Raw genomic sequence first — 14865 nt, forward strand, 5'->3', positions numbered from 1 at the left:
GTTGGGCACCAAGCGTCCAGCCTAGCCCAGGATCTCCAGTCCAGTCCAGTCATGCTCCAAGCTCTCAGCCTAGTCCTGGATTTCTAGTCCAGTCCAGGCCTACTTCTAGTTCTCCATCTTGTTTGTAATCTCTAGCCCAGACAATTCTGGCTTCAGGGTTCCAGCCTTGCCTTGAGTCTCTAGTCCAGCCCAGCCTAGCCTCCAGAGCTAAGCTTTGTCCAGTGGTTCAGGTTTGGTCTACCCTAGCCTCCACATGCCAGCCCAGTTTGGTTGGTGTTCCAGATTGCGGACTCGCACCTTCAGTTCGTCTTGCCACATTTCCTAGAATCATCCAGTCCCACAACTTCGGTCAGTGAATCCTGCCCTGTGGTTCTGCCACAGTGTGATCCTGCAATCTTGCCTGTTCTTCCGTTGTTGCCTGGGTGGTCTTGATCGGAAACAGTCTTATCTCATTTATCACATGGTCTTATTGTTGTAAATAGTTGTCTTAATAAAGAGTAGTTTTGATAATAATCCTGTCTGGCCGCCTCATAGTCTGAACAGGACACCACATGCCGTTGTTGAACAAAACATGAATTCTGCTTTGTATTAGAAAATGTTATGAGAATATTAGTGCCATCTGCTTACACAGTAATAACATGCTATGTTCAGAGTTGCAATTGCAAGATGCACAACTATATACATTGATATAATAAATAATAAATCTGCTTATTAGCTGAAGTGCAAGTATATCATGCAGCAAGATAAAGTTCTCAAATATATTAAGTCTACAAGAGAATGGATGAAAAAAGAATTTCACTGTTTTGGAGTGGCCAAGTTCTATAGAAATATTGTGGCAGACCTGAAAAAGAGTAGTTCATGATGCTAGAGAACTCTCAAACGTTACATGACGAAGTCCCTACACAGCAATGTGAAGGACTGATAACTAATTACAGGAAGTGTTTTTGCAGCTAAAGGTGATAAAATCAGTTACTGAATCTAAGGGCATGAGTACTTTTTCACACAGATAAATTAATGATGCCTAGCTATATATCTCCACCCCAGGTTAAATGATAGATGTAGTAGAAGTCCTTATCTGGAGTCTTGAGGCTATCATGGACTGGTAGGAGAGTAACAAGCTCAGTATCAACCCAAGCAGGACAGTAGTTAACTCAGAAGTCTGCTGATTTCAGGACAGTACCACGTTTGACTCTCAACAGGAGTGTGCTCTCCAGAGAGATGAGGCCTGCAACTTGGGGTCTTATTAGCTTCACAGTTCTTGATGGAAAGGGGCTCAACAGTAGGCATTCTCTGTGAGGAGTTCCCTCCTGTAGAACAGTTTGTCCCCCAAGGAGAGGGTGGCCTCTGTTTTTGTGGTGCTCTGAAGAATAAGTTCTTTCAGAAGGTCTTTGGAGGTTGATTGTATACAGTTATTGGTTTCAGAATAGTTGGGTTTTACAATATTATGATTATTATGTGACATTACCTTATTAAGTACCGCATCTGATGAAAAAAAATCCAGATTCTGGTGGCATTTTTTTCCAGCTGACATATTTTATGAAAAAGCATAAGCTTTGGTGAGCTTGCCATGATAGACTAATACAGCTCTCCTCCTGCAGCATCTGATGACGTGAGCTACAGCTCACAGAAGTTTATGCCTTTTCATGGAGTTTGTTGGTCGGAAGATGTGCTACCAGACCCCTTACGCATTCCCCCATAAATCTCTTTATCACATGTCTTTATCACCCACAGATTATTGGTTTTTTAATGGTTTTAATAGTTTTTATTGTTTTAATATGTTTTAATGGTTTTTGTTGTTGTTGTAGTTATTTTTGTTTGTTTTTTTTAACTCTGTAAGCTGCCCAGAGTCATGTACTGTACGTGAGATGGGCGGCTATATAAATTGAATAAATATAAATACATACAGTATTTTGTATGCAACTCAGAATTCTTTGGGATCCTTTGGGGCAGTTAATTAATCGTACAAATACACACATAAATAGCATGTTTGATGACTTTATGAAATAAAATAGTTATCAACTTTCTCTCAAACTCCCTTTATGAATTAGTAGGACCCATATGAAGTTCTGATGTTCTGTGGCAAAGTAATGCAAGCATTCAGAAAATCCAAAAGGGATTTTCATAAAATGGTATACAGGTGCTTGGGTTTCTTCCAACAGTGGCTGGATATAGGCCATAGCTGTTCTTTCTTCTCCTTACTGGTTAGAATAATTGAAATAACATGGTTAATATTTAAAATACCTTTTAAAATATTTTTAAAAAAATATCCCACCAGCAACAATCTACTGTACAATTCAATCTAGAAATGAGAATCCAGGTATAAATATGGTGTGAGAGATATTCTCACATCCCCCTAGCATTGCTGCCAACAAAAACTCAACATGGGAAACTTTTGTAATGGAAGTCAAATGTTTGTTTAATACACAGAATTAAATTGACTTGACAATAAGATATTTACCTTGCCAACCCTTGCTTTGTTGGGAATGACAACATAAATACTTCAATACTGTTTAATATTTGCTTATCTTTTCCTTTTTTATTGGAGTTTTTCTCTGTGTTATACATAAGTTTATCTAGTTTGTTTATTTTACCTCAGAGAAGAAAACATATTGGACTATATATATTATTGGTTCAAATGCATGAAATGTAGAATATAGAAATAAGAAAAATGAAGTAATAAAGAGGTCTGAATAAAACATTAAAACTAAATCCATTAATCCTTGGTACCAGGAAAAAACAGATGTAACTACTGAGAAATTCATGATAGAGCTATACAGGTAGTCCTTGCTTAACAACGGTAATTGGGACCAGAATTTGCATCACTAAGCAATGTGATCGTAAAGCACAACATCATGTGACTGCTGCTTAGCGATGGCAGTTCTGGCATTTCAACCTGTATATTCAAAGGGATATCATGATACATAATCTCTCTTTTTTAAACTTTTGTACATAAGATTATTCATCATATGTACAAAAGTTACTTAAATGTATTTAACAAGCAAGTTTCAGAATATTTTTATTTTTGTTCTTATATTATGCAGAATAATATTTACTGTTAATATTTAGAATCCTACTTGTTCAGTTGCACTTCTCTCTTCTCAATAATGTTTGTGTAGTTTTAATTGTAGTGTCTCACTGCTGGTAACTTCTGATGGTAGTGATAATTTGCTTTAAAAACAAGGAAAAAGTCATAGCTGAGTTTTGCAGAAAGTTAAATGTGTACCTACATGTGCTTAGTGCAATATACATATCTTTATCCTAATTATACATTTTAGGAGCTAATGAATGAAATTTAGGGTTCATTTGTAGTTTATCTTTAGAGTAATTATACCTGAATTACTTCTGGAATACCTGGACTGTACTAGAACAAATATAATAAATATATAAATATATACCCAATTCTTCCTTCAAATTATCTTTAAAATTGGAGGGTCTGAGATATGAATGGGATAGAAGGGTTTTTTTTTTCTTCCTGTTCTTAAGGAGAAGGATTCAGGGCTACCTTCCTTTCGAGTCAATAACGCAACGGTGATGATTATTCTGTATCTTATAAATTTGAAAATGTCCTGTTTTGGATCAGCTGTTGGTACCATCATTCACATAAAAACCACACAGTGCTCAGTAAAAGATGAGAAACACTATTAAAAAGACTCAATTAGAAATCAAATACTTGCACCTCCACAGTAAAACAGATGGAAATATCGAAGGGAAAAAGCACTGCTGCTTGTTTTGTAATTCTGGGGCATGTAGTTACAATTCCTCATGTTCACAGACAAAGCTGTGGTTGCTAATGCACTTGCATGCTTTCTACATTCTCGATAAAAGCAGCGAAACAATTAAGCACTTGTGGGATTACCTGGTTCAATGTCAAGTATCAACATCAGGTTGATCCGAAAAAGCGAACCCTGCACCTGTGGGAAAAATGTTAGGAAGGGTGGGGGAAATCGTTGCTAGTGCTAGTATACCAAGTATATAGCACTTTTTTTTTTCAGGGGGAAGAGGAGGGTGGAAATACAAAGAAGGCAGGAATGTGTTTGCATGTAGCCAATCAGCAATATGCGACTGTTCTTTTGGCTGACTTTCAAAACCAGAAGAAAAGCAGCCACCGTGCTAATTGTGGCTAGGTCTCGAACTGAAAATGTTTTGTGACAGTTGAAAGAATTTAAGGAGGAAGCAAGATCGGTTTAATGTCAGCTACAATTAGATAATCAAGCTTTAAAGTCCTCATCTGTTGATGCCTTACCCAGAGTTAAGGGGGCTATAGGCTGGGGGAGGGGAGGGGAGGAGGGGGGAAAGTAGAAGAGTTTCCCTGCATAGAAGGAGCATTTCCAAAGCTAGCAGAGCTAAGGCCTGAGCAAGCTTGCAGGTTGTCTGGGTGCACACTTGCACTGAGCGGTTTTCTTGGCAGCTCTACAGGATGAGGCTCACTCTCAACACAGCCGACATATTGAAGCTCAGAGCCCAGGCGAACCTAGATGCAGAAGGGGAGGCAGCTCTATACACAATGTAGCGTCTCCTAGGATGGTTGGGCGTCACCTTTCCTCAGGTATTTTATTACTCGTTGGCCCCTTTAGAGCAACAAGAGGAAAAAAAGGGAGGGGGGCACATAGCATCTGCTTCTGTTAAATCAGTTTATTACATAATGTTTTAGAGGCAGCAGCAGCACAGCGTCCTAAGCTTTTGGCTGCCTTTCAGGTTTGATAAAATGGCGTCCTCAGAGAAAGAGCTGCTCGCTAAAGATATGCTGCGCTGGGCAGAAAAATGAAGTTATTATTTGTCATTATCTACTGCTGTTTGGTTTTGGAGTGTTAGTATTTCACAGAGTACTCATTATCTAATAATGAAGAATGTTCTCTTTTATGCTGCTCAGCTCTTTTTCTGAATGCATTAAAGGTTCAGAGGGAGCATACTTCGTTGCCTACCGTGACAGAAAGAAAAAAAGAAAAGAAAATTAGGTTTTTCCACTTGTGTGACTTAGTATTGGATTCTGTCTGTAAATGAAGCTGTTTTATTTTGGGTTTTTCCCTTAACTCCTTCATATCTGCATTAGTTTTTCTGGCACAGTCTTAGAGTTTAAGCATTTAAACAGTCATTCATGTTGGACAAACTTGCAATTCCCACTTAAATGTTTATAGTTAAAAACTCAGAACACAGAGATAAATACTTCACCTTTGAAAAAGTGTTTGACCCACAGGTTATAAGTGCTGTAGAAATTGGAGGTGCCTCTTAATAATGAACAGACTTTGACAGTCTAAAGGAGTCCCTTTATGTATTTTAAAAAACTTTTTTTTCTTCATCCTGAATATCCACATTATTATCTATAAGGTTTTGTTTTCATTCTGCTTTAGAATGTTGCCTTCTAACATGCTTTAACTGATCTTTTAAATAAATAAGAAACCAAATGGTGAGTTTAACTGTTAAAAGCATCTTTAACTGTTCAATATAAACAACATTTTACTGCTAAATTTTTATTTTGATGAATCCTCATTTAGAAATAATTTTGTCACTTCCATCCTAAAGATTCAAGTTATTTTTTAAAAAAAATAAAAATTACCGGTTGTTTATAGAAGGCTTAAATATCAATTTTACTCTCTTGGTTTGATATTTTTCTCATTAAAGTCCCAAATAATCTGTGACAACTACACAAAATGCAGTTTATTTTTAATAGTAATTCACATTGCAGAACAAAATATTAGTGGTCTTTATTACAAATAGCTAATTTTTTTAATATTTAAAATTTCCTGTATACATACATGAAAAGCCTCACCCTGAACCGCCTTGCAAGCAGTTGTGTTATTTCCCTTGCTTTTCCTAATCTCAAAAGCGAGCACTGTGCTTTGCAAGACTAGGACATAGGTAAGAAGACCCCTTGCCCTCTTTTCCCTCATGGTTCAGGATTATATTGACCCCACTGCCCACATTGGAATGTCATTTATATGTAAGGAGTACTAAGCATTATATCAAAGACTTAATTTTCAGTGAAACAATTAATTCTTCTATCTTTTTAATTTTAGTATTTAAAAAACCCTGAAAGTAACATTGTAATTTTTGGGTCTATTTGTTTCTATTTCCAAGTTCAAGACCTAAATGTAAATTTTCAAGCTCAAGACCTAAATGAGCACTGATGATATTCCCTAGTCAGGTAATGAAACATCTGCAAGCAAACAACCAAGCTCAGAGAGCACCAAGGACTCCACCTAAATGTCTGTGATAAAAGAATAAACTTTCTAAAAATTAAACTACCTTATATGGTCTTATAATGAATTGGTTGTCTTCATAAATTCGTTGCATTATTGTTGGTTTTGAATAAAACTAATTTACCTTTAACTTTCTGTAGCTTAATAGAAAAATGTATGAGCTTGTATGCCCCACAGTATAGCTTAAGAAACTTGGTTTTATTAGTGCAGTCTCATAAGAGAAATAGAAGTACTGAATGTATCTAAAACCTGGATGTATTAGCCTAGAGAGGAGTTATTTTATCATAGCTTGGAATTTTTAGTGCATTACTATACCTTAGAACACTATATTTATATAAAAATCTATATTTCACCCTTCTAATGCATATCCTTCACCCCATCACATAGGCTTTGTTGTTTTTCAGATATACAACTGTATGACAGGCTTTAGAAATAGAAATATGTGTGCAAATATTGTAATAAGCCATACTTGTGAATTCTGTCATTGTCAACAGATTAATTTGCATAATGTTTAATTTTTCAGACCTTGGCCACAGTGGATTGGGAGACCACTATGAGAATACTCACTGGGGACAGCAGCCCACTTTCCGAAGTGAAGCCAGTTGCGGCTGGGATAAAGTGATAATAGACAGGACTGACAAGGAAGCGTGGCCTTCCATTACAGGAACTGAGACTGAGTCTGCCTCAGAATGTACTACAGACACTGACTCTGCCTCCAACTGTGGCTCTGAGAATAGTAGCATGGCTACAGGGAGTGCCCAAGGCAACTTCACTGGACATACAAAGAAACCCAATGGCAATAATGGCACCAATGGAGCACTCATCCAAAGCACTTCTAACCAGAGTGCCCTTGGAGCTGGGGGAGCAAATGGTAATGGAAACTCAACCAGAGTGTGGGGTGTTGCCACCAATTCCAACTCTGGCTTAGCTCACTGCTCTGCCAGTGGTGGGGATGGAAAGATGGACAACATGATTGGAGATGGTAGAAGTCAGAATTGCTGGGGTGCTTCCAACTCAAATGCTGGCATTAATCTTAACCTTAACCCCAATGCCAATCCAGCTGCCTGGCCTGTACTTGGACATGAAGGAACTGTGGGAGCAGGCAACCCTTCCAGTATTTGCAGTCCAGTCAGTGCCATAGGTCAGAACATGGGCAACCAGAATGGGAACCCAGCAGGCACCTTAGGTGCTTGGGGAAACTTGTTGCCACAAGAGAGCACAGAACCACAAACGTCCACTTCTCAGAATGTGTCTTTCAGCGTACAACCTCAGAACCTTAACACTGATGGACCAAATAACACTAACCCCATGAACTCTTCACCAAACCCTATCAATGCAATGCAGACAAATGGACTGCCAAACTGGGGCATGGCTGTTGGCATGGGGGCCATCATCCCACCCCATTTGCAAAGCCTTCCTGGTGCTAATGGGACATCAGTTTCTCAAGTCAGTGGGGGTAGTGGTGAAGGAATGGGCAATTCAGTGTGGGGGATATCCCCAAGTAATCCTGCCACAGGAAACAGCAATTCTGGGTTCAGTCAGGGGAATGGAGACACTGTGAACTCAGCATTAAGTGCTAAGCAAAATGGATCCAGCAGTGCTGTGCAAAAGGAAGGGAATGGAACAAATGCATGGGATCCTGCCAGTCCTGGAGTCTTAGCATGGGGCAGGGGCAATGGCAACAATAGCGTTGGTAATATGCATTCTGGTGCTTGGGGACATCCAAACCGCAGCACTAGTAATGGTATTAATGGTGAATGGAGCAAACCCCCAAACCAGCATTCCAGTAATGACATCAGTGGGAAAGGATCAACAGGGTGGGATAGTTCAAGTGTTACCAGCCAGAATCCTGCCATGCAGCAGGGCAACGATCAAATAAACTCTTGGGCCAAAGCTGCGGCAACTGGCAACACAGGTAGTGAAGGAAGTAATGATAGCAATGGAAGTCAGAATGAAGGCAGTACTGGAAGAGAAGGCCCTGGAGAGTGTCGAAGAAGAGACAAGGGAATGATAGACCAAGGACAAGTCCAACTGCCAAGGAGTGACCTTGACCCAAGGGTTCTTTCCAACACTGGATGGGGACAGACGCCTGTAAAACAAAACACTGCCTGGGAATTTGAAGAATCTCCAAGGTCTGAACGAAAGAATGACAATGGAACTGAAGCCTGGGGTTGTGCAGCTACTCAGCCTTCAAATGCAGGGGGCAAGAATGATGGGTCCATCATGAACAGTACAAATACCTCTTCAGTATCTGGGTGGGTCAGCTCTCCACCTGCATCCGTTCCAGCTAATACAGGTTGGGGTGATAACAATAACAAAGGGCCAAATGGCCCTGGGGGATGGGGAGAGCTAACAAATTCAACTGCTGTCAATAATGTTGCTGCTGCCAAAAGTGGCCACACTTGGAGTGGGACCACAAATCAGGAGGACAAGTCGCCTACTTGGGGGGAATCTCAGAAACCTAAATCTCAAAACTGGGGAGATGGACAGAAATCAAATCCAGGCTGGACTTCAGGTGGTGGAGATTGGGTTGATGCCTCATCTATCCCTGGACATTTGGGAGATGGGAAAAAGAATGGTTCTGGATGGGATGCTGACAACAGATCAGGGTCTGGTTGGAATGACACTACACGTTCTGGGACCAGTGGATGGGGAAATGGCACAAATAGCAAAGCTAATACAGGTACAAGCTGGGGTGAATCTTTAAAATCCGGTCCCCAACAAAATTGGGCTTCTAAATCCCAGGACAACAATGTGAGTAATTGGGGAGGAGCTGCTTCTGTTAAACAGACTGGATCAGGATGGGTTGGTGGACCAGTGCCAGCCAAACAGAAAGATAGCAGTGAAGCAACCGGGTGGGAAGAGCCCTCTCCACCTTCCATTCGGCGCAAGATGGAGATTGATGATGGTACCTCAGCTTGGGGTGACCCAAATTACAATAATAACAAGACTGTAAATATGTGGGATAGAAACAATCCTGTAATCCAGAGCAGTACCACAGCCACCACCACCACCACCACTATCAACGCAAACATGGCTGAACCTCAGCCACCGCACCAGACAAGTGCCCAGTCAAACCGGTCCCCTCTGCTTGGTCCAGGTAGGATACAGATTTTGATTTTTTAGCATGAAGCTAATGTTGATAATACTTGTTATTGTTAACTTATGTACTCCCCCTTAAATATATGTTCATATTTAAAATGAAAGTATAAGGTATAAATGTGGTTTCCAATTTGTTGCTTGCACAAAAATGTCTGATTTGTTTTCCATCCAAATTTAAAGTGCATCAATCAAGCAGGCATGAAAGGCTGATAATACAGTCCTATGCGTAGCTGCTCGAAATAAAATTCTAAATTCAGTAAGGCTTAATTTCAGGAAAGTGTGTATTGGATTGTCACCTGAATTAGGAAAGCAACATAATTACATAGATTTAAGTGATCAGCAGGAGGGTAAAAAATGGAAACAATACGCAATAAAATGAATCTATGGAACATCTTTCATTTAAAAGAATAGCATTATTAATTCCTTGTTCTAAAAGAAAAAGTGGAAAAGGTGCAAAGAAAGGTCAGATTATGAAATCGTATTGGGTAGAGATGCTACTGATTCCATAACTTTAGAATGTATATAACCAAGTAAATGTGTTCGGGACCATAGATTGACAATTAAGTGTAATTGGCTAGCATTCAATGTGAACATAATAGTGAGTCCATTAGCACTTCACATAACTGATCCTAAAATACTGTCTTCATAACTTAAGCCATATTTTCAGTCTTTTCTCAGTTCTCTTTTCTCATATGACCTGTGTGTTGACCAGTCTTTGACTTTCATTATCAGATACTACATCTGATATCAGGTACTACATCTGAGTGTTTTTTGCCAAAGATATATTTCTATAGTTGTTGCTAACCTAAAGTCTGCTTAGTTGTTGGAGTCAACTTTTTTTATTCATTAGCTTTAATAAAGAGATTTTTGTATGACAATATTGGAAAGCATTCACATTAAATAAACAATAGCAAAAAAAGCATTGATACAGGTTATTACATCATAATGAAATGTCTGAAAACTTCCAAATCCTTTCTTCTTCTCTCCAAGTATTAGCTTTTTTGACCCCTACAGGAAGATTGCAACTCATACTGAACACTCTTTGTTACTTAGTTTTAGTTTAAGTGTATTTGTGTCATTTTCTTTGTTTCTCTTCAGTGAAAATGGCACAAATATTTGAAGAAAACAGTTTTCCAGGACATTTCATCCACTGCAAATAGGAATTACCCATTTCTCATAAATATGGGATACCATATATTTAGGAATGATTGAATAGGTTTTGATTAGATGTGATAGCAAATATTTTGTCCACTTATTAGAACTTTTGAGTTTTAAATAACTATTATCTTACTCAAGTAGAACTGGAGTATAGGCAGCTGCCAGTATTGTATTCTGTTTAGAGTAAGAGAATCAAGCTTAGAGAATTTTAAGCTTGTATTTCTATAATTATATGAAACACCTAATATTTTGGAATAAAATAAAAATGTGTCCATGGAATATCAGCAGAAAAGTGGGTATAAATAATATTAAATAAGCAAATAAATAGTTTAATCAAAGGAATAAGAATTAAGCCAATAAGCTACATATGTGCTTAAGCAGCTGAGAGCAGATTAGGAGCAACTGCATGCATTTATCCAAATATGCCCCAACCACAAACAGTACTTGCAGGCCTATAAGGACAACAGAAGGAGATCTTTTCTGCCAGATCCTTTTGGCTGGTGGATTACAAAGTTAGGTGTTCTTTTTTTTTTTGGTATATTTTGCTCATTAGAACCTCTATGAATTGATAAAGCTTTGTATTTGTTGGGTAGCTCAGAGGCAAATAAAATAACATACAGAATCAAAATACAACATCAAAGTGTAGGAAAAAAGCAAAAATGTGTTTCCGATAAAAAATATGGAAAAATAAAATACTTGATCAAGGTAGTATATAAAAGACAGACAATGTAGAAGCCGAGGTAGTAAATGTTCTTAGATTATTTCCTGTTGTGGAATACTGGGTGCTACAGTAATTTCCTTTGCTTTGCCCTTAGAGAAATAACCCTTTTCTCTAAGGGCAAAAAGAAACCCAAAATCATCATAGTCACCCATAGTCGTATCTGTAGGCTTTTCTTTATAGCTACAGAGGTATCAGAATACACTGTGGTGCTTGATGCAGACTGTCTCCTGTCCCTCCAGTGACTTGTAGAATCAGTTTTTGATACAGCATCAGCAGTCCTTCAAGTGCTTTCCGAATTTCCTTCATCATCTGTTCAACAGTCCTGACGCAGTATTTGCCACTGTTACATCAAAGTGGCAACAGATAAATACACTTAAGGGCACTATATTTACTATGTCTTAGTCTAAAAAAAGACTCCTAGAGTGATTAAGGAACCCTATGAGGGCTCTACTTGCCACTACAGCAAAAGCAACATTGATGAACAGGAGCAGTATTCTACCACTTTCCATAGTCCATTGTCTAGTTGGATGAATGAATGTTCCTCAGACTGTATGCGGTACTTGGTGCTAAAAAAAGGAATGCTGAAATTTTCAAGGATCATCAGACACCAGTTCATTTATCATTGGGATAACATAACATTTCAGATTAGTCTCACTAAATGTATTTATTTACTTATTTTCTATCCCACCTTTATTATTTTTATAAATATTAACCAAACACCAGTAGTTCATTATATAAAATTCCCTCTCTTTCACTGTGCAGAAGGTGTCCCATGTGACAATTGTGCAGTTGTCTTCAGGAAAGGATTATTGTGGGGGCCTCTGTATAGGAGGAATAACTGATATGCCATAGGTCATACTGGTGATTATTGGCATGGTGAAGGGACAGGGCTTATACTTTTCTACAACACATTTCTGATAGAGTGTGCATCAGGCTGGGTGGATGGTTTAGTCAGTGAGGATCATTTAGTATCATTTTGAATGGAGAACTAAAAACTGTAGTAATGGAGATAGGATTTAATTATGAGAATCCTTGGGACTGTATTTAAATATATATTATGTCTTTGAAAGAAGATAGAGCCAGTTTGGTCTAGTGGTTAAGGTGCTGGGCTAGAAACCAGGAGACTGTGAGTTCTAGTCCTGCCTTAGGCATGATAGGCTGCTGGGTGACCTTGGGCCAGTCACACTCTCTCAGTCCAACTCACCTCACAGGGTTGTTGTTGTGGGGAAAATAGGAGGAGGAAGGCGTATTAGGTAAGTTCACTCCCTTGAGTTATTTATAAAAAAATAATAAAGGCGGGATAAAAAAACATTCCTCACCTTTATTTGAGAAAGTAGTTGATCAGTTTTTCCTTGAAATTCTAAAACAAACTAGTACTATTAAACCCCAGTAGGGTAGGGTTCTCTTTGTTAAGAATACTAGGTATTACTTACTTTATTCTATGTCTAGTAACCCTCTTATAAGTCAGATATAATACATACCTGGAATGATCAAATAAATATGAACTATATTAATCATATGGCTCCAAGAGCAGGAATTGATGTTTAATAGATCCTGCATTCTATTAATATTAGGCAACTATCTGTAATACTGATTTTCTTGTTAGGTTGCTGTTGTATGAATGCACTGTTTGGCTTGTCCTAGTTCATTTGAGAATATATAGCTAGTTTAGGAAACTAGTCTCCATGAATAAATTACTAATCACCTTTTTAAATACAATTAAATAAAGAATGCTGTCCTATCATATCATCAACCAGTCAAGTGTAACCTTTTAAAGCTAAGTCAACCTGAAGGTTTGAAGCAAATTCAAATCACTGTTACGTAATGGTTCTTATTTTGGACCAGCAGGAATGCCTTGCTATATGAATCAGTTTAATTTGAAAGATTACATACAAAAATTATCCAGATAAAATAAATCAGCTTTGATTTACTTTATCTGAATAATTTGTGTGTGTAATCTTTCCAGTAGAGAGCTGTCATTTTCCATATTGTGCCTGTGAAGAGACCTGAATGCCTAATTCTGTTGGTTTAGATAATTTTACTAATGTCATGCTTTGCTTGGTTGAAGTGTTTTGTATCCATATGTTAATAATGCAAATATGCATAGCTATTCTTAAAACACCATAGAATTTGGATTTTTTTCCAGGAATCAAATTTCAGTAACACCCAACTTATTATTTAAGATTTTTCTTACTAACCATCATTATGATTGCATTTTTTTGCACTCAGTTTGATCTTTGGAGAACTTTACAAACTATGAGTGTCTTAATGCATGTTATTGTTGTCATATAATTATAACTAATTTGGCATGGCATGAACTCCCTTGTTGTGAATAATAATTTACATAATATGTGGCTCAATACACAGTGCATTTAGTGATGATTTATAGCTTACAGATTGATTGTTTTTAATAATTATTGAATTTAAAGAGAACCCTCGGAAACTGATCTTTTTACTTAACAGATGAATATATGTTCCCATGTTATTATAGTGTTGAGGTTGGTGTTAAACATGGAGAAGCTGAAAGCTTTTAAAATAATACATATTAGCATATTTCAATATCTTCCCAGCAGCTGTTCTTAAAGGGAAATATTTTTTAAAAATCCCTTACAAACTAAGACTGTGCCCTTATGGAAAAGAATCCATTGAATTCAAAGCTTGTGGCCTTTCATATTTTTCCTTCTGTAAGGTCCCACTTTATAGCTCCCTATTTGGCAAAGTATATTTGGCAATTATAATTTACTTTATGTACAGTTCCTTTTATCAGACTTGTGCCATTTTATTGCCTTGAATGTGACTAGATTTTGTTACACTATCTGTAAAACTAGAATGCGCTGTTCACCATGACAACCTAGTTAAAAATGTATGTTACTTTCTTTGAAATAGGAATAATTTGATTTTATTTGAAATAGAAACTAATTATTTTAATTATTTTGTTAACTTGCAAAATTCTGGTCAGTGACTACAATAAAGTCTGTCTATTTACATAGTATTTACTATCTATATAGTAGCTTCCTTCATAATATTTAATTGTACTTACTTTCCTGTACGGTAATATAATTACACCAAGGTATGATTATATTATCAAAAATTAGTGAAGGCTTTTAACATAAAGTCCTGTTAGGAGCAACCTCAAATCCATATGTGAATATCAGTGTTCCTTATTTCTGAGCTCCTACTTTATGAAACTCTCCTATCTATATCCATTCTGCTACCAGTTTTCTCATTAGTTCTTTTCTGGATTTTTCCCCGTAAGCCCGCTGTTCCCTGTTCCCTTGCTTTTCAGGTCTTTCCCTCAACTTTTCAAAACCTTTCTGCTTCTGTACAAAAAAGGAAAAAGAAAAAGAGAAACCAGGCCACCTGATGCATCATAGCCATATGGCCACAAATAAACTGTTAACCAGGTTCTGGTTTTTTGTTGTTTTAGCAACAACAGCTTAGCAACAATTTTAACCTACGAAGTGTTATGGAGACTGTATTATCCTTGTGGTAAGCCTCTGAGGTCACTCCCTTGTTCTTGGATAAGGACTTGTCCAAACGTGCCCAACTGGTGGCTAAACAGGGATTTGGACAAAGGTCTTGAAGAAACTCCTTCCACTACCCTAGTTTTGGGATATACACTATTTAAGAGACTTCATTCTTTAGATAGCCCAGCTATAACTTGCCTTTTTGTATGTTTGAATATGA

General features: G+C 37.6%; 1 protein-coding gene across 5 annotated transcripts in view; it reads left to right on the plus strand.

Moving 5' to 3' along the window:
* TNRC6C (trinucleotide repeat containing adaptor 6C) overlaps positions 1-14865 on the plus strand; it is a 161317-nt gene that overhangs the window by 96101 nt on the left and 50351 nt on the right. For 4 of the 5 annotated variants that reach the window (XM_063292877.1, XM_063292874.1, XM_063292876.1 and 1 more), the window contains exon 5: positions 6721-9297. In XM_063292877.1, the coding sequence (XP_063148947.1) occupies positions 6721-9297 (2577 nt within the window). Of the gene's footprint in view, positions 1-4332; positions 4547-6720; positions 9298-14865 lie in introns of those variants that run through there. The other variant, XM_063292879.1, reaches the window with a different exon arrangement.

The sequence above is a fragment of the Candoia aspera genome, chromosome 2 (assembly GCF_035149785.1).
Source record: "Candoia aspera isolate rCanAsp1 chromosome 2, rCanAsp1.hap2, whole genome shotgun sequence".
Taxonomy (NCBI): Eukaryota; Metazoa; Chordata; class Lepidosauria; order Squamata; family Boidae; genus Candoia; species Candoia aspera.